This window comes from Urocitellus parryii, chromosome 8 (assembly GCF_045843805.1).
Source record: "Urocitellus parryii isolate mUroPar1 chromosome 8, mUroPar1.hap1, whole genome shotgun sequence".
Lineage (NCBI taxonomy): Eukaryota > Metazoa > Chordata > Mammalia > Rodentia > Sciuridae > Urocitellus > Urocitellus parryii.
Genome location: NC_135538.1, coordinates 37,155,565 through 37,175,346, shown reverse-complemented (window position 1 = coordinate 37,175,346; position 19,782 = coordinate 37,155,565). Strand labels below are relative to the sequence as shown.

At 35.5% G+C, this 19,782-nt stretch overlaps 1 protein-coding gene across 2 annotated transcripts; it reads left to right on the top strand.

The window, feature by feature from the left end:
- Positions 1-211: 211 nt before the first annotated feature.
- Cenpw (centromere protein W) lies at positions 212-9,184 on the top strand. Of its 2 annotated transcripts, XM_026381534.2 has the most exons (3): positions 212-463; positions 7,088-7,201; positions 9,111-9,184. In XM_026381534.2, exons 1-3 carry the CDS (start codon positions 338-340, stop codon positions 9,135-9,137), a joined length of 267 nt encoding a protein of 88 aa, XP_026237319.2. In that variant the 5' UTR covers positions 212-337; the 3' UTR covers positions 9,138-9,184. The 2 variants fall into 2 exon arrangements, with proteins under 2 accessions (XP_026237319.2, XP_026237320.2); XM_026381535.2 differs by lacking the exon at positions 9,111-9,184 and having other exon boundaries at positions 7,128-7,205.
- The last annotated feature ends 10,598 nt before the right edge of the window (positions 9,185-19,782 follow it).

The window sequence follows — 19,782 nt, the reverse complement described above, 5'->3', positions numbered from 1 at the left end:
TCATCTTTTTTAGGGAACCCACAAGAAGCCGTTTGGATGCAGAAGCAATTCCAGCAAGCTCTGCACTTTATTGTCTTTAGGGAGCACCCGGGACCCGCCCCCGTGGGCGTTTCCCACCTAACCGCCGGTGCTTCCGGCGGCGGAGCGCGCGTGACTGACGTCATTGTGGAGCGCCGTGGGCTCTCAGTTGGCGGCGGATTCAAACGGCCCAACGCAGTCTCCAGGACCCGGGCAGCGTTAGAGCGTTGGAGTTCTCCTTACTTCCTCAGTATTGGTTAGCTTGAGCAAACCTCAAGAGGACCTCGGCAGCTGAGGCGGCCGGTGCCCGAGCGGGAGAATGGCGCTTTCGACCACGGTCTCCCAGAGGAAGCAGATCAAGCGGAAGGCTCCCCGAGGCTTTCTCAAGCGCGTCTTCAAACAACGGAAGCCTCACCTTCGTCTGGAGTCGCGTGGAGATTTACTGGTGAGAGTTCATCCTTTCTCAGCTGGGAATGGGGCCGGGGGAAGTAAGGGAAAATGGCCTCAGCCATCATTGCTTGCTCCAGGCCGGTGTTTCAGGCATTTCCAGCATTAACGAGGCAGCTTTGCCGCTGCCGGCACGTCGGTTCTTACTCCTGACGCCTGGCTATACTGGCATTCTCCGGAATATGGATATCTGGAACTTCTTAAAGGAACGCTGTCAGGAACATCAGCTCAAGGAGAAAACTATCCTTTGTCGATGTTTAGGAGTACCATTTGGCATTGTGATTTGCTTACTTGAGAAGACTATGAATGATATGCCCTTGAAATCGTTTGAAATTCAGAATTGGTCATATTTTTTTGTGTAATTATTGTGAGAAGCATTTTTAAGCTCCTTCCCTCTTCTCTGCCTTCTTCGCTCCCTCATTTTTTAAACGTTAATCAAACTCATTGTCCTATTTCCTCTATAGTAGGCTGCTTACTAAAAAACTCTGATCCCAAAGGGCACCTAACTGTGAGTTCATTTTTCTAGACAATTAATATAATGTTTGTTAGTTCAATTTTTACGCCAGCCCATTAAAGCCTGTTTAACTGACCTATATTACCTGAAGCATCATGTTTTCCTAATAAGTAGCCTCAAACAAATCACTGTATGATATTTCTGTCTTGAAGTAAATTCAGTTTCTGTGTTGAATACTTGGAATACATATTCCTCTAGCAGAGTGAACACTATTCCTCCAGGCTTAAACACTAGGAAGCACTTCCTGAGGCTTGTCATAAGGACTTTTTTTGAGTAAAGGAGCCATCATAAGTGGACATTTAATTTCCAGAAGGTCAAGGTACAGAATTCTGGATAACAAAGTAGTCTTTAGCATGCACTATTCCACCTGTTTTTTAATTTAATTTTTTTTCCAACCTCCCCTTTTCTCTCTAGCCTCTCAAAATTCTCCACTTATTTTCCATCTGTTGCCTTCTTTAAGGGAGTCTGTTTTTTTCTAAACTATTGTAACATTGTCTCCACTTTTCTCTAGTTTGGTCTTCAAAGCCTTTGGCAACCTTTCCTCCTGTTTTAGTCAGCTTTTTTTTTTTTTTTCTGTTGTGACTAAAAGACTTGACCAGAACAATTTTAGGAGAGGAAAAGTTGGCTCCATTCCTTGGGGATCTAGGTGAGGCTGAACATCACAGAAGTGTGTGGAGTAGGGAAGCAGCCCACATGATGATCATCAAGCAGAGAGACACTCTAGTTTCCAGATGGAAAATATATACCCCATAGACACTTTCCTAATGGCCTGCTGCCTCTAGCCACACCCCACCCATCTTCAATCTCCAGTCTATCAGGAGATTTGGTTCAGACTTTGGTAACACAATCATTTCTTCTCCAAACCTTCTTGCATTGTCTCATGTGATCTTTTGGGGAACATCTGACATTCAAATCATAACACCCTGCTGGAAAAGTACTACTTCTAATATCTTGTGCCCTCATTTTTGTTCCTTTTTAATATTCTATAAGAAAAGGCAGTACATGCTGTTGTGTTCTCTCTCTCCCCTTTGGTGGTAGTAGAAATGGTACAAATGGGCTGAATTAAGATGAAATTGACTTTCAGTACAATTTTAGGTGGTTTATTCTGGATTTTTTTACAGGGACTTTGGAATGTGGGGGAAAAATGTACCTCTTCAAGGACATTCAGGAATCTACCAGCTGGTGCAGATGGTTTGGAGAAATTTCTCAAGTAGTCAGCTTCTTCTCAATGTCCACTCTTTTCTGCCCCAGAGTAACTGTGGACAGATGGCTCCATGGGGGGGTGGGATATAGTGGCATTGAAGAGAAAGGGGACTGGATATTCCAAGCCTAGGCAGTGGTGGGGAAAAGAAAAGTCTTGTGGCCACTAGCTATTCTCAGGTGGTATGCATGTTTTCTGTGGTGCTCATTAAACAGTTCTCCTTCTCTGTATTGTATATGGCATGCATCAACCTGCTTTCTTCGTTTATGTGTCTCTGCTTACCATTGACACTTCATAATCTTACCCAGCAGGTGTCCCACATTAGCTATGAAATGTTATACAATTAAAACAGTCTGTTTTGATCTCTTTTCTGAATATGAGCATCAATTAAGAGTATATATTATACAGTTTAGCTACTGGCATGATTAATACTGTTCTTTAGAAGTTTCATATGCTGATGTTGGCTCCTAGTGTAATATGCAGTTCCTGAGAGGAAAAAAACATATCTATCACCCTTTATTTTTTAAAAACAAAACTGTCTATTTTTGTGTGCTTATTAACATGATATTTATTTATTTATTTATTTTACACATACTTCTTCTGCCTGAAGATGTCTTTACCCTTCATTTGGCAAACTGTAATACTTTTAAACTCTAATTCAAATGCTACTTTTTTAGTGAAACCACCTTAACCTCCTTAAATGGACTCAAATTTAGCTTCCTTTTTATATTTGCTGTCATACATTTGACTGATATTTTTTTCATGGGTTTTATTTACCCACTAATCTGGAAACTTGAAATGAGAACTTTTTGTATTCGTAGTGTTTACAACAATGCCTTGAAAATTCCCAGTGCATTGATAATATTGGAAATACATGGTGCCTATATTTGGATTGATATAGATTTTAGCAATTTCCTCAAAGTTTCTTTTTCTTAACAGTTTTTCTGCACTGGCTTTTTGTTATTTTGTATGTATTATGTGTTACTTGATTGTGTATCCCCAGGATCTGTGTTGATTTAACATCTGTTAAATTTAAATGAATCATTCAGTTTTCTAATGGTTCACTTAATTTTTATATTTATCATAGAATGCCCTGCAAATATTTGGGGCTTATGGTTTATATAAAATTGAAAAGTGCTGGCTGGGTGTGGTGGTACACACCTGTAATCCCAGTGCCTCGGGAGGCTGAGGCACAAGCACAAACCCAGTCTCAGCAAAATCGAGGTGCTAAGCAACTCAGTGAGACCCTATTTTGTACTTTATTTTTTTAAATAAAGTACAAAATAGGGCTGAGATGTGGCTCAGTGATCATTTGCCCCTGAGTTCAATCCCTGGTAGCCCCCGACCCCACCAAAAAAAAATATATATATTGAAAAGTGCTACGATAAAGGGGGAAAGAAATCAGGCTGACCCAGGCTTTTGGTCAATTGAGACTGTAAAGAAATGGAAATATTTTCATAAGTTGTCTTTTGATTTATCATTACAGCAAGCTAATTTTTTCAAAGTAAATTAATGATGTAAAAGTTTGTCGTTTTAAAATTTGGATACCTAACTAAATTCCTTGAAACTAGTTTTTGTTCTGACTATTTAAAAAATTAAGCTGTAGTTCATTTCAGTGACTCATTTGAATTAACTGTTTGATTTCACGGATATAGGTTGCTTTAATTTTTTTTTTCTTTTGTGTGTGTGTGTGTGTGTGTGTGAGAGAGAGAGAGAGAGAGAGAGAGAGAGAAAGAGAGAGAGAGAGAGAGTTCTAAAAAGGAATGCTGTATGTTTAGCTCGTGGAAGTGAAGAGGAAAAGGAAAGTACATGCCATCAAGGATACTAGCATGATCTCTATATGGTTTAGTTGGTTTTCTTTTTTTTCCTTAAAGTTTCTTTTCTTTTTCTCCTTATTTGGGGATATATGGAGGGATTTTTTGGTCGTGTAAGAATAATTTGCTACTTACCTTGTATTGGGAAGTGGACTGAAGGTCACTTGGGAAACAACATTGATAAGGACAGGAGTAGTTCTTGCACTTATAGTATATTGGAGAAGAAAGTTAAGTGTGAAATTAATGTATAATATAGTATGTGTGGTGATAGGAAGTAAGGATGAAATGATTGATCTGTATAATCTTCTGTATTACAGAAGTTGGGCTTTCAGGGCAGTCTACCTGCCAAAAGAATTTTTGGAGGTAACAGTTCATTGGATTTCTAAAAGAACTTCAGAAGATTTAGTGTAAAACTGAGAGCTGAGACAAATCAGAGGTGAAACTGGAAAGGCCAATTCAAGTAGAGTGGAGTGTTAAGGGATATAGAATTTACCCTGAGGGCATCTGGAAGCTATTTATTTTTAAAAGTGGAAAATAAGATTAACAGATGAAATTGTGCTGTATTATGGAGGTGTGTGTTTGTTTTTTCCCTGAATATTGAACCCAGGGCTTTATACATACTATTTAAATGCTGTACCACGGAGCTATATCCCAAGCTCTGTGGAGTATTTTTGCTATAAAAGGAGATGGAATATCATTGGAAGTTTAAAACAAATTAAATTTCATGGTAAAATGTAAAGAGTTAGAATTGGAGTGTTTTGCCTCAGGGTACTTTGAAAATCCACGAAGACAATGTGTCAAGTACAAGAAAAATATTATCTCCCATAGGTTCTTCATCTTATTAAATTTAAATTTCTAAACTCTTTTCTTCATATACCACTGGAATACTCTTAAACACCTAATAACAATTAAGAGGTGTAACATTATCTAATTAACATTTAGTGAACTCAGAGGAAGTATTTGTGCGCTGTACACAAGATGAACATTAAGTATTGTATATGAATTGTTCTAACTGCAGAGATTGTGTATTATGATGTAAATAACAATAGAAGTTATATGTTAAATATACTATCTAGACTACAAATTAGTACAACCACTCTGGAAAGCAGCATGGAGATTCCTCACAAAACTGGGAATGGAACCATCTTTTGACCCAGCTGTCCCACTCCTGGGTTTATACAGAAAGGGCTTAAAAATAGCATCCTACAGTGATGTAGCCACATCATTGTTTATAGCAGCACAATTTAGCACAATAGCCAAACTATGTAACCAACCTAGATGCACTTCAACAGATGAATGGAAAAAGAAATTGTGGCATATATATGCAATGGAATATTACTCGGCCATAAAGAATAATGACTTTATGACATTTTCTGGTAAATGGATGGATCTGGAGTTTATCATGCTAAGTGAAATAAGCTAATCCCCCAAAACCAAAGGTTAAATGTTTTTGCTGATATGTGGAAGCTAAGCCACAAGGGTTGGGGTTCGGAGGAGAATAGAAGTTTAGTGGTTTTGACAAGGGGAATGAAGGGGGAAGGTAAGGGGGATAGGAATAGGAAAGACAATGGGATAAATCTGCTCTAAATTTCCTATGTACATATATGAGTATACCACAGTTAATCTCAACATCATATATATTCACAAGACTGGGATTCTAATAGAATATAGTCCATGTTTGTATAAATATATCAAAATATATTGTCATGTATAACTAAAAAGAAAAACAAAATAAAAAGGATACTAACTGGATCCAAGTTGCTAATGCCCTCAGGCACCTTGCAGAAGCAAAGAATGGGAAAGATGTGAACAGTAATATAAAGGAGCATTACATATGATCCTAGAGGGAGGATTGAGATAGGACTTCAGTGCACCCTTTATTCTCTCTTGCTTGAGCTATATATATTTTACCAGTTTTCAAGGTGTGTGCATACAGATTGAGTAGCACTTTTTTGGTTTTGGATCTCTATTTTGAGTAAAATTAGTAATGTTAAAGAGCATATTCAGATAGTGAGATTTTATATATATATATATACACACACATATATATTTTATATATACAATTTCTAATGTAAGCATTTATATATGTGTATATATACATATATATGGGACATATATAAGAACATGACATAAATCTGATGATATATGTGTTTTGCTTATATGTAAATCTTGTTTCTGTAAGAATATATAAGAAACTGGCTACCATGGTTGGTTAAGGATGATGTGAAAGAGTGACTTATTTTTGACAGTCTATGCTCTTATATTTTTTATTTTGTACTGTTATTTGGAAATAATTACAGACTCACAAGAAGGTGCAAAAATGGTACAGAGTTCCCATGCATCCTTTACCCAACTTTCTACAATTTCTTTACACAATTAGAACCCTTTAAGCTTTTGAATTTTGTACTGTTTATATTATCAAATAGTTTTTAAAAAGGAGGTTTAAATATTATTAATTGTAGGTATGATTATTTTATGGAATTCAAGATAAGTAGGTTGACTTTGGCATGAAATTTTGTACTTCAACATTCTTTAGAAATTTTAGTTATATATTTTTAAATAAATTTTTCTTATTAACTATCTGGCTAAAATATCTTCTTAGATGTCTCATAGTGAATTAAGAGTTTTGATTTGATATTTTCTGGAAATTTAAATATATTACAAGTTTAAGTTTATTTGAAATCAGGAGTAGGACTCTAAGTTTTGTTATATAGTGATGCTTTTCATAGATGTTGTCTATGGCCTTTGGTCTACCTTGTTTCTTGTATTACAATGACTGCCTCTATGGATGAAATCTAAGATTGAGTTATATTAAACTGAATTCTATTTAGCTTTGTAGTTACTTAACTATTAGTAGCAAATAATATAATAAATTTTGACCAGAAACTTTATATAACCTTGAAATCTCTCAGAAATTTCTTTGTAGTGATTTCAATTTTCCCTATTTTATTTTCCAGCTTTGTTTTGAGATTTGAATGACTTATGAATGAAACCTCTTACAGAAAAGATTGTATTTTTAAGTCATTTCGGACTATTATTTCAAACACATTAGTGTTTTAGCTTAAAAATTGATTTGGATTTTCTCTTTTAAAGGTTCATTTGAACTGTTTACTCTTTGTTCATCGATTAGCAGAAGAGTCCAGGGCAAATGCTTGTGAGAATAAATGTGGAGTCATTAACAAGGATCATGTACTGGCTGCAGCAAAGGTAAAATCGAATTTCTTATTCTTGAGTTAGAATTAACTTAAAAAATACCACCTGAGTCATTACCTCTGCCTGATTAAGGTACCTTTTTCAGCTTTGTTTTTTGAGTTGTTATTTGACTTTTCATATTGATGGATTTTTCATACTCGCACACACGTACACATGTACATAATATGTATATTATGGATTTCTGATGGCAAGTTTAATGGCCACCATTTTATCACTAAATGGGAGAAGTGAATGTTTGTTTGATTGGTAATCTGTGGGCAAACAAACTTTATAACCTTGAAATTTGTCGAAACTTTCTCATTTTAAATTTCCTGAATTATTTCCTAGCTTTGTTTTGAGATTAGATTGCATTTTATTGGTATAACTATATAATGTTAGAATATGATGCCTAGGACAGAATTTCCCAGATATGTTCCTGAGAACCTTCTTTCCAAAAGATGTTCATAGATGCCCCACCTCATAAGCTTCTATGTTCCGAAAAGTGAATATACCATACCTCCTTTATTAGTCACAGTGTTGTTTATATGTAGAGCTTTTCTATAAGAATCTGCAAGAAACTGGTCACTGTAATTGATGGGTTGGTGTAGAAGAGAGAATTAGTTTTGACAGATTACCTTTTTGTTGACTTTCAAAAGATTTTTATTTTGAAATAGTTGTAGACTAACAATGTGCAAAAACAGTTTAGTGCTCCATGTACCCTTTACCCATTTCCCACAAATGCCAACATCTTATATAACTATAGTTCTATAAAGTTATGAAAGTTTATGAGAAATGTACCAATATGAAACTTGCTGAACTCTGTTCAACTTGCATTTTATAAATTTATTTGAGTACATATAAATATTTAGCATTTTGTAAATTCATTTGAGTACATGACGCTCCTCTCTTCTGCTGTCTGTATAAGTAGAATTGCTGGTCTAGATTGTAGACCTATTTGAGGGCCTCTGTGGAAGCCTTGGAGTGTGCATGATGTGTCAGTTTTTAAAGAGGCTTTTTATGGGGCTGGGGATGTGGCTCAAGCAGTAGTGCCCTCGCCTGGCATGTGCGGGGCACTGGATTTGATTCTCAGCACCACATAAAAATAAAGATGTTGTGTCCACTGAAAACTAAAAAAATAAATATTAAAAAAAATCTCTCAGAAAAAAAGAGGCTTTTTATGTTCTCTTGCTATTACAAACATTCCACTATTAAGAGTCACAATAAACTTTTCCCCTCTGAAAGGAAAGTAAGAACTCAGAGCTTAATGATGTGCATGTTTAAACTTAGGTTTGTTTTTATTAATAAACTATATAAGTGTACCTAGCCAAAACAGTATCCAAGTTCTTTTTTTTTCTTTTTTTTTTGTTTTAAGTTGGGAGACCAGTTAAGATCTTATTTTGTCTTATTTCTGTCACAGTGAAGTGTTTTGAAAATTGTCTACTTAATAGGCTGTTCAATAGAAGATGATCGGTCTTGATCTCCAACTGATATAATTCTAGCCCAAATGTGAGAAATTTTACATGTAGAGGATTTGTGCTACTTTATACTTGTGAAATACCTGATTTGTAATAGCTTTTTGAGTTTTAGAGCATTCTCTATATCCTTCTATCACCAATTTCTAAAAACTTCAAGTTTGAGAACATTGATCTGTATCCTTTTACAAGACAATTGAAGATATTAACAGCTAGAGGTAATTATTAAGACCAAGTTTTGAGGACGTAAACATGTTTTACATTCAATGAGAGAAGTAGACTATTTAGAGGAATTTAAGATCATTATAAGGCAAAAATATTCCCTAATTACCTTCTGAACTGGCTTTTAAAAATGAGAAAAAGACTTGTATATTGCTCACAAAGGGCTATGAGGAATTATGTTTTGTTTTCTGTAGGTATAATATGAATTTTCATTTTTTTCCCTTCTACAGGTAATTCTAAAGAAGAGCAGAGGTTAAAAGTCAAGGAACGTGTTCTTGAAACTTATATGATATGCTGTTTTAGGTGGTAACAAGTCATTAACATGTTTTTTATTTTGGATTTATTCTGTGGGTTATTAAAATATTGGCTAGATGAGGAATGTCTCTATTTTTTTGTTGGCATTGAAATATCTCAAACACAAAGGACTATTTTACATTTTAAAAAAATCTATTTTAGGAGAACTCTAGTTCTTTTTACTTGTTTTGTTCTTATAAATGTTTTAAATATCAAACATGAAATCCGACTGTTTTAAATGGCTTGAAGAGATGTACTTTATACAATTAAGTTTATATATTTAGATTTAACCACAGCTGTGCAACAAATTTAATTTCTACAGAAGGACAATATGGAGTCAGATCTAGGTACATTTTAAATGTGTTTTTCCCCCCAGTGCTTTCACAAAGCAATACAATCTACTTTTTTGTTATGTCAATAGTAACAATATAATTATCTGAAAGATTGTAAACATCACTTGGGTTTTTTCAAAACACATCTCCTTCTCCAAACCAAAAAACAGGAATTCTGGGTCAAATTGAGTTATTTTCTTCAAATTGTGTGGATTTAGTAGGGGGGATATTTTCTCCCCTAAAATCATTTAGAAGTTTATTGCATATATCCAATAGTGGTTGTTATTATTATTATTATTTAACTTTTTGAGGTTATTATAGATTCCAACTTGAAGCTACAAAGGTAGTACAAAGAGGACCCATGTATTCTATACTCAGTTTTCCCAATGGTTATGTCTTACATACTTACAGTATATCACAAACAGGAATTTTTTTTACAAGTAGTGTGTTTATAGTTCTACACCATTTTATCATGTGTAGATTCATATAACTACTACCATAATCAATATATAGAACTATGTCGTTACCACAAAATCTTCCTGATGTTGTTCTTTTATAGTTACACCTGGCCCACCATGTCTTCCACCCTGGCAAACATTCCTAACTCCTGGCAAGTACTAACTGTTCTCTATCCCTGCAATTTTGTAGTTTTGAGAGTGTCATATACATGAAATTACATAAGAGATGATCTTTGGAGAGTTTTTTTTTTTTTAAACTCAGTATAGTGATTCATTCAAGTTGTCACATTTTGGTAGTTCCTCTGTGTTCCCAAGTGATTTTTTTCATGGTGTGAGTTTATCACAATTTAACTGTTTACTTATTGATCGGTATTCTGTCCCCTCCCCCAGTTTTGGACTATTAAAAATAAAATTGTTATGAACAATTGTATAGTTTTTATACATGTATCAATTTTCATGTCTCTGGGATAAATGCCTGGCAATTTGATTGCTGGGTCAAATGGTAAATATATGTTTAACTTTTAGAAAAGAAATCACCAAACTATTTAGAATGGCTGTATCATTTTATATTTCTATTAATAGTATATAGAAGATCACTGTCTTTATCATTTACTGTTAATTTTTTTAATTTTAGTTATTCTTACAGTTTTAATTTGCAGTTTTGTAATGGCTTATACTCGTTTTAATTGTGCTGCCGAAACAAAGTAACAGCTTATAAACAACAGATTTACTTCTCAGTTCTCATTGTTGGAAGTCTGAGATCAGTGTGTCACCATGCTTAAATTAACACTTGTATTCTGGTTTTTTTAGAGTTTTGAAATATTTTGAAAAGTTCTCAAAAAAGTTGCTTCTTCATTAGTTTTTGTTATTGTTTAGATGAGATGCCCCCCACTGGCCAAAGCTCCTGTTAATGCAGGAATATGCTGAGGTCAAATGTTTAAATTATGAGAGCTGTAAACTGATCAGTCCATCCTAGTGTCAATGGACTGTTAACTGGGTGGAAGAAGTGTGTGTGTGGATGCTTTGAAAGGGTTGTTCTTGCTGTGGCCCCTTCTTCCCCCACTACCTCTCTCTCTCTTTCCCCGCTTCCTGATCCTGCCATGAGCTGGGTAGCTTTCTCCCACACAACTCTTACCCCATGATGTGCTATCTCTCCTTGGGCCCAGATCAGTGTAATCAGTTCTCTGTGGACTGAGATCTCTGAAACCATGAACCCCAAATAAACTTCTCCTACAAGTTTTTCTTGTTGAGTATTTTGTTCACAATGACAAAAAAAAAAAAAGTTGAATAAAAGAGTTTTGTTTAATGATGGTATATATTAAGCAAAAAATTTTACTTTGACATTGGAACTAAGACATCCTGTTAGGAAATTGCTACTCTTGGGATGTACTTATAAAATAATTTCCCAGAAAGTGACATTGGGATGATGGTGGACTAGGAGGTCTCAGTGCTCCTGTGTTCCCCATAAAATAAAACATAACAAGCAATATTGTTGAAATTATCTTTGGAAAAACTTCATTGTATAATGAGGAACTTTCAGCAACTCCTAGAAAAAAAAAGGAAGGCAAAAATAAATATTATAGAAGATCTTATGTATGTTCTAACATCCACTAACCCAGCATAACTTGTCACCAGAAGAATCTCTTCTACATGACCTCTCTCTGCAAGGCAAAACAATAGCGGGAAGATCTGGCAGCACTTGTCATTGCAGTGAACATCTGCCACTTTTACCACCAAGGACTTTGAAGTCTGCCAATGATGATCCCAGCTATTGCACCTGCTCACAATACACACTGCTGTGCAACTTTGCCCTCAACCCCTTTAGGAAGAGCCATTGATGTGCCTGCCACCCAAGGGCCTGACTTGCTGTGCTTCTGTCTCCATGCAGTTGTGCGTATATTCTGGAGCTGAGGTTGCAACCTGCATACTTATACTCAGAACCCTAGCTCTGAGGCCATTTTGTGGAAGGCTGTATCTGATACTGATCCCACTGCTACAGAAAGCATGCCTGTGTCCCAGTGTCCTAGTCAATGCACACACCCTTTGCAGTTTACTTAAAATACCTGATATAACATTGTGTAAATGGCTATGCTGGATTGTTTAGGGAGTAAGGTTAAGAAAAAAATTCACATGTTCAGTACATGTGCAATTTTTTAAGAAAATATTTTCAATCTTTCAGGTTGAATTCACAGTTGCAGAACCTGTGGATACATTGGGCTGACTATAATCATGTCAAATGTAAATGGATTAGATCCAGTCAATCAACATAGACTGAGGATTAAAAACAAAATAAGTTGGTGATATATTGGCTACAAGATACTCTCTTTAAAGACACATAAGCTGAAAGGAAATGAATGGAAAACATACTTAAGTGATAACCAAAGGAAAGCAGAAATGTCTGTACATAGGCAAAGTATTGTTTTAAGTCTAAAGTTCTAGGCACCACAAAAGTTGATAGAGTATCATAAAAGGGCCAGTTCAACCGAAAGATATGATAGTGATATGTGTGAGCCTAACATTGGAGAATTTAAAGCTGATATTGACAGATGTGACATAATTAACAGTAATAAAATAGTAGTTTGGGACTTCAGTGTTTTACTTCCAGCAAGAGATAACATCTAGACAAAAATTATTAAATGAACAAAACTGTAGGCCAAATGGTCCTAACAGACATATATAAAAATTTCCACTTAACAGTAGAATTCAAATTCTCAAATGCTAATGGAACATTTTCCAGGATGGACCACATATCACAGAATAAGTCTTAACAAATCTAAGGAGATTTAAATCATTCCAAGAATCTTTGCTGACCACATTGGAATGAAATTGAAAACATCAGTAATACTGGGAAATTAACAAATATTTGGAAACTTAACCGCACTCTTGAAAACTATTTTTTTTAAAACTTTTTGAAAAAAGATCAACAAACAGGCTAAGGGAATAAAATAATTAGAATGGAAGAGGAGACATTACAACTGATGCCTCAGAAGTAAGAAGAAGAATTGTCAAGGACTATTTTGAACAATTATGTGCCAATTACTGGATAACTAGAAAAGTGGATAAATTCCTAGAAACATACAACCTATCAAGAGTGAATCACGAAGTGGAAAATCTGAACACCAATAACAAATAAGAAAAATTAGTAATCAGAAATCTAATAAGAAAAACTCAGTACCAGATAACTTCAAGGGTGAATTCTACCAGAATTTCAAAATCTTTGTTGAACTCTTCCAGAAAATAGAAGAGGGAACTCGTTCTATAAGACCAACGTACTTTAATACCAAAACCAGACACAAACATACTGTCCTGATGTACATAGATATAAAATGCTAGCAAACAACACAGTAACGGATCCTAAGCCAACACCAAGTTGGGTTTGAGTTTGGGATGTAAAGATGGTCAACATATGCAAATAACACATCACATTAATGAATGAAAACCACCTGATCATCTTAGATGCAGAAAAGGCATATGGTAAAGTTTAACGTCTATTTAATTAAAACTTCACCAAACAGGTTTGGAAGGAATGTACTTCAATACAATGAAGACGGTATATGAATGCTCCTAGCTAACATTAATGGGGAAAACTGTAGAGCATTGCCTCTAATATCTGGAGAAAGCAGTCTACACTTATCACTTCAGCATAGCCTTAGAGATCTTCTGGAGCAATTGGATAAGAAAAAGAAAAGATACTCAAGTCTGAAAGTAAGCAATAAAAATCTTTGTTTTCAATTCACTTGATCATATTGCAGGATATTTTATATATTCAAAACCTGAATTGTTTAAGGCTTAAGGATCATACGAAAATCAGTCATGTTTCTGTATACAATGAAACAACCCAAGATGAAATTAAGAAAACAATACCATTCACAATAGCAAGTAACAACAAAAACCATAAAGCAAATAAATCTGAACAAAGAAGTGAAAAACTCATACGTGATTATAACATTGATGAAGGAAATTAACAAAAGGATAAATGGAAAGAAATGTTCATGCATTAGAATAGTGTTAGGATGTAATGTTACTCAAAACAATCTACAGATTTAATGATAATCAAAACCATGGCTCAGTGGTAGAACGAATGCCTAGCATGCATGAGGCACTGGGTTCTATCCCCAACACCACATAAAAAAAAACGAAACAAAATAAAGATATTTTTTAAAAATTCTAATGACATTCTTTTAGGAGGGGAGGAAAAAAAAACCCTGAAGTTTATATGGATGCCAATAAGACTTCAAATAGTCAAATTTTGAGTAAGAAGAACAAAGCTGTGGGTATCATGTACTGCTACCAAAATATAATGCAAAGCTACAGTAATAAAAGAAATGTTTGCATAAAAGTGTACATACAGACAAATAGAACAGAGTACCCAGAAATAAGAGGATGTGTTGAATGAAAATTGGTCTTCCACAAGTGTGCCAAGGCAGTAGAGAAAAGGTATTCTCTTCAATAAATTGTGCTGGGTAAATTAGCCAAATACAGAAAAATGAAGTTGGACACCTATTTCATTTTGTAATCAACTCAAAATGGATTAAAGACTTAAATGAAAGACCTGAAATTATAAAATTGCTGGAGAAAAATAGGAATAAAGCTCTTGACCTTGACCTTTGTCTGGTTATGACACCAAAAGCATAAACAACAGAAGTGAAAATACACACAATTTCATCAAACAAAAATTTCTGCACAACAAAGGAAATAGTGAAGAAGCATCCTATGAAATGGGAAAAAATGCTTGCAAAACATATCAGAAGTTAGTATCTAAAAAAAATAAATTTACAAGCCCAATAGCAAAAATAAAATAACTCCATTTAAAAAATGGGTAAAGATGTTATCAGTTCTCCAAGAGGATGCATAAGTGACAAACAAGTATATGAAACTGTGTCCAACCTCACAGGGATATTCATTTCAGAAATAATGAAAATGCCATATTACATGTATTAGAATAATTATCAGAAAGTTGGAAGTATGGTGAGGGTGTGAAGAAAAGGGAACTTTTATTCATTGTTGATGGGAATGCATGTATCTCACACTTGGGTTATTTTAGTATCCTATGCAATCTCTGTTTTCTTGCCCTACCTTTACATAGCCCATAGTCCCCACAACTCTTGAGTCATCTTTCTAAAATGTAAACATAATCATCTCATAGATCTATTGAAAAACTTTCAGTGGCTTACTTATGTCTTGGCTAAAATGTAAGCTATGTATAACATTAATTATGATCTGGTACAGTATGTGTACAGTGTTGTTTGGCAAGTTTTCCAGCTAGGTGAGTATGTTAATGAACAGAGAACTTTCAGTATCTCTGAATGAATTCAGCCACCTTCAAGGCAGGGGTATTGCTCCTCTGAGCATTCTGATTGATATTTCACTGATTAGAGAGAGCTCAGTTTTTGCTGACACCTTGTGCTGAGAGAATTCTCCCACAGAATTTATTGGTTCAAACAGCTGTAGGTTCAAATACAGCTGCCCAGGAGTAGAGGAGATATCAGTGTGTCCAAATAGCCTTGAGGTGCCAGCTGCCTAGAGGAGGGAGAAATACTGTGGCAAGTTGATAATCTCCCAATTAGGCTATGTCCCCCGCAGCCTTACTTTTATTTATCTTGTAAAAGTTTACAATAAATTCATTTGATGTGTTTGCATATAAAAGAAAACACACAAGCCCTCATTCTTTGTTAGAGGTCAGACCCATCTGGCTGACCAACCCACCAAGCCCCACTTTTAACCTATTTTCCTGCCCTTTGTCTTTCTTTTATAACTTTTAATTTTCTCAATCCTTCTCACAGTCTGTGTTTAGTGAACTGTTCATTCGCTGTGCAGGATGTAGCAAGGGAGAATCAGGTATTACCCCCAGGGAGCTACCGAAATCAAATTATTAAAGACTACCATGGGGTAGCCATATCCATCTTGGCAGCCTAATTTTTCTGTGTAACATAAAAAAATATTTTTGGAAGAATGCCTCCTTGCTACCCCTCTTTTTCTTTATCTTGGGCATCTATATCTATCTAATAAACATGCATAATGTAGTTATTTGTGGCTACTTCTCCCCAATGAGGGTCTTTTAAATAATCTGCACTTTGTATGTTCTCTGTTAATAGAGTTCTGTGGGCTATTTTTCTATCACACTCCAACCCTTAATTGTGAAAGCTTCTAGAGAGTATGTTTGTAGGTGTCTATAATTGATGCGTAAAATAGGATTCTGACTGGGTGATTGGTGAGGCTTCAAGATTTTGCCTCTATAGAGACCCACACTCTTGATGCCTAAGAAGGAAGTTGTATGTATGTTCAAAAGATAGATAAGTATGTGTATATGTGGTGGGTGCAGAATAGTTTGAGATGAGGCAAGAAAGTAGATGCAGAGTCAGTAGAGGTAAGTGATTGATATCTACCGAAAAACCCTCAAGTAATCCAATTAATAAATGGGCTAACGAACTGAACAGGCATTTCACAGAAGAAATATGAATGATCAACAAATATATGAAAAAATATTCAACAACATTAACAATTAGAGAAATCAAAATCAAAACTACACTGAGATTCCATGTCACTCTAGTCAGAATGGCAAAAATTATGTAGAATATAAGTAAAACAGTAAATATTGGGGAGGTTGTGAGGGAAAAGGTGGGAGTGCAGATTGGTGCAACCACTATGGAAAAAAAGTATGGCGATTCCTCAGAATACTTGGAATGGAACTACCATTTGACCCAGTTATCCCAATTCTTGGTTTATACCCCAAAGACTTAAAATCAGTATACTATAGTGATGCTGCCACTTTAATGTTTATAGAAGCTCAATTCATAACAGCCAAGCTATGTGCCCTTCAACAGAAGAATGGATAAAGAAAATGTGGTATATATACACAATAGAATATTACTTAGCCATAAAGAAGAATGAAATTACAGCATGAACTGGAAATATTGTGCTAAGTGATAATAAGTCAGTCTGCACAAACCAAAGGCAGGATGTTCTTTGATGTGGATGCTAACCCACAGCAAGGGAGGGGAAGGTTAGAAGTTCATTGGACTCAACAAAGGGGAGTGAAGGAAAGGGAGGAGGGATAGAAATAGAAAAGACAGTAGAATGAATCATACATCTTTCCTATCCTCATATGTGAATATATGACCATTGTACTCCATAACATGTACAACCACAATAATGGGACCTCTTCTGCAAGAAGTTGTACTTATTCTATGTATGTACAATAGGTCAAAATACACTCTATTGTTGTCATGCATATCTAGAAAGTACAAATAAAAGACACAAAAAACAAACCATTCCTTTTATTTGATGCATGTAGTAAGTCTTATTTTCCAACTATTATTTCAAAATATTATCAATGAGATTTAAAGAACTCATTAATGTTGTTCAGCTACTTATATTATTTCTTATTTATGCCTCATTGAACTGTGATACTTAGTAAAATCGGTATACTATAATTTTTCCTTTATGATCTTGAGATATGTCATCTCTGACTATGTTCTCTGCAATTTTCTTTTTAAAGAGGTCTACCTTAATGAGTCTTGTACTTTGCTGTGTCTAACATGCTTTAAGAGTTTTTTTTGGTTTGTATTTGCATTATATATATTTTATATTGATATTTCAAAACATACTGTATCCTTTAAAGTACAATATTATAATCAGCATATATTGATATTTTAATCTTTAGTCTGGTAGTTTTAGTCATTGGAGTTTTTTACTCTATTTACATTTAATGTAATAGTGTTACATTTAGGTTTATAGTTATTATTTTACCATTTGTTTATTATGTGACACAGCTGTTCTAAGTATCTTTTTGCTTTTGTTTTCTTTTGGATTAAGTTGTATATTATGATTCATTTTCTTTTCTTTTTTTTTTTAAAGAGTGAGAGAGAGTAAGAAAGAGGGAGAGAGAGAGAGAACTTTAATAGTTATTTTTCAGTATTTGGCGGACACGGCATCTTTGTCTGTATGTGGTGCTGAGGATCGAACCCGGGCCGCATGCATGCCAGGCGAGCGCGAGCGCGCTACCACTTGAGCCACATCCCCAGCCCCATTTTATTTTCTATTAGTTATACTAATTATCTGTCATGTATGTCATTGTGATATCAATCAAAGCTATTCTGTAAAAATTAAGTTTATTGGGAACAGTATGGCATTGCAGTGGGAATACATAGCTACAGTAAATTATGAGCATAGTCAAAAGATTTTGTTAAGGAGACTTTTTAAAGTTAAATTGGGAGGGGGAAGGAGATTACCTAAAATATTTTGTGACAATAATCTTGCTACAAGAATCAGTCCAATATTAAACAATCAATTCTATCTTTTCCATGAGTTCTTTTTGTCAGTTGGCCGCAGTATGTGGATTCATATGATAAGTGATAATTCACAGAATTAGCATTATTTTACCTTCTGTCTTTATAGAGGTATATTTGGTGTTTTATGAGACATTCTGACAAGAAAAAAATTGTTGGACAGACATTTTTGCAGAAGTATTTTTTATGTAAGATTGTGGTGGCCTTCGTTCAAAGGAGGTTGTGGTTCTGGTAGACTTTTGTGAATAGTTCTCATTATGAACCATGCATATACAGAATCTCCTTTATCAAGTCCTGAAGATGGAAAAAACTTTTTTTAGGGGGTGGTTAGGGATTGACAGAAGTTACTCCATTCAAACCACTTTCACATTTCCCACTTGTGATCCAGATCTTTCACCAAAAGCCTCATTGAATAATAGTCCTGTAATTAGCTCTCTACCACCTTCCCCCCCCCCATCCCTTATTTGGGGATTGAACCCATGGGCACTCTACCACTGAGCTATACCTTCAGAACTTTTTATTTTTGATTCTGAGATAGGGACTTACTGAGGCTAGTCTTGAACTTGCAAATCCTCCTAACTCAGCCTCTTGTGTAGCTGGGATTACAGGTGTGTGCCACTGTGCCCTACTTGTTATTAGATTTTGATGATCTCTCTGTGCTGAGATAGATAGGCCTTTCTCAGTTGTTGGTCTAGTCTGGTGTGGTACCCTGGCAGGGGAAGTATTGGTAACTGGGAGAAATCAAGTAGGGAGAAAAGTAAATATTACCATTTCGTTTGCAAAAGGAAATTTTACCAAATTGTTGTAAACTATACATAAAGAAGTTTCATTAATTTCAGAAAACATAAATATTTAAGTAAATATCCAAAAATGTTTTTTAAAAAGGAACTTTTTTCTCTGTAGTGTAGTGATTTTTTTTACCAAACATAATCAAAGAAAGCCCAATTTATTTGCAAAATAAGTTCAGTGGTATCACATTTGACTTGATTATTCACCTAGGTACAGCAAGAAATGCGATTTATAGTAATCACAGATTCAGAAAGCTCTGAGTTTTATTATTTTATGCAGTCTCATATAATTAATTCTCTTTTGTTCGATTTTCATTAGCAGTTTGATGAACCTATCAGTTTATTCCTTTAAGTTTTAAAAGGTTTTATTTAGGACCCACGGGCAGGTCAGGCCCAGCAACCTGAGGAGTGACAGAGCTGCCACACGCGCCTGCAGGGAACTCGGTCCTGCGACCCACCAGCAGGACAGGTCCAGCGGCCTGCTGAGGGGCAGGCCCGTCCCCTCCCCCAGTGCCTGAAAGGTAGGCGGGACTGTGACCACCGGCAGATCAGGCCCAGTGGCCTGCTGAGGGGCAGAGCCGCCTCCTCCCCCCCCCCCGCGCCTGCAAGGTAGGCGGACCTGCGACCGACCAGCAGAGCAGACCTAGGGCCCGCCAGCGTGGTAGACGGATCACACCAATTGGAGGAGGATCACAGCCACTACCTGCCCTGCAAGGGAGATTTTTCAACTATACAAGAGCAA

Coding starts and splice junctions, on each gene's coding strand:
- Cenpw (XM_026381534.2), top strand. CDS start 338: ATGGCGCTTTCGACCACGGTCTCCCAGAGGAAGCAGATCAAGCGGAAG. Junction 464..7,087: donor AGTCGCGTGGAGATTTACTG/GTGAGAGTTCAT, acceptor TCTCTTTTAAAG/GTTCATTTGAACTGTTTACT. Junction 7,202..9,110: donor ATGTACTGGCTGCAGCAAAG/GTAAAATCGAAT, acceptor TCCCTTCTACAG/GTAATTCTAAAGAAGAGCAG.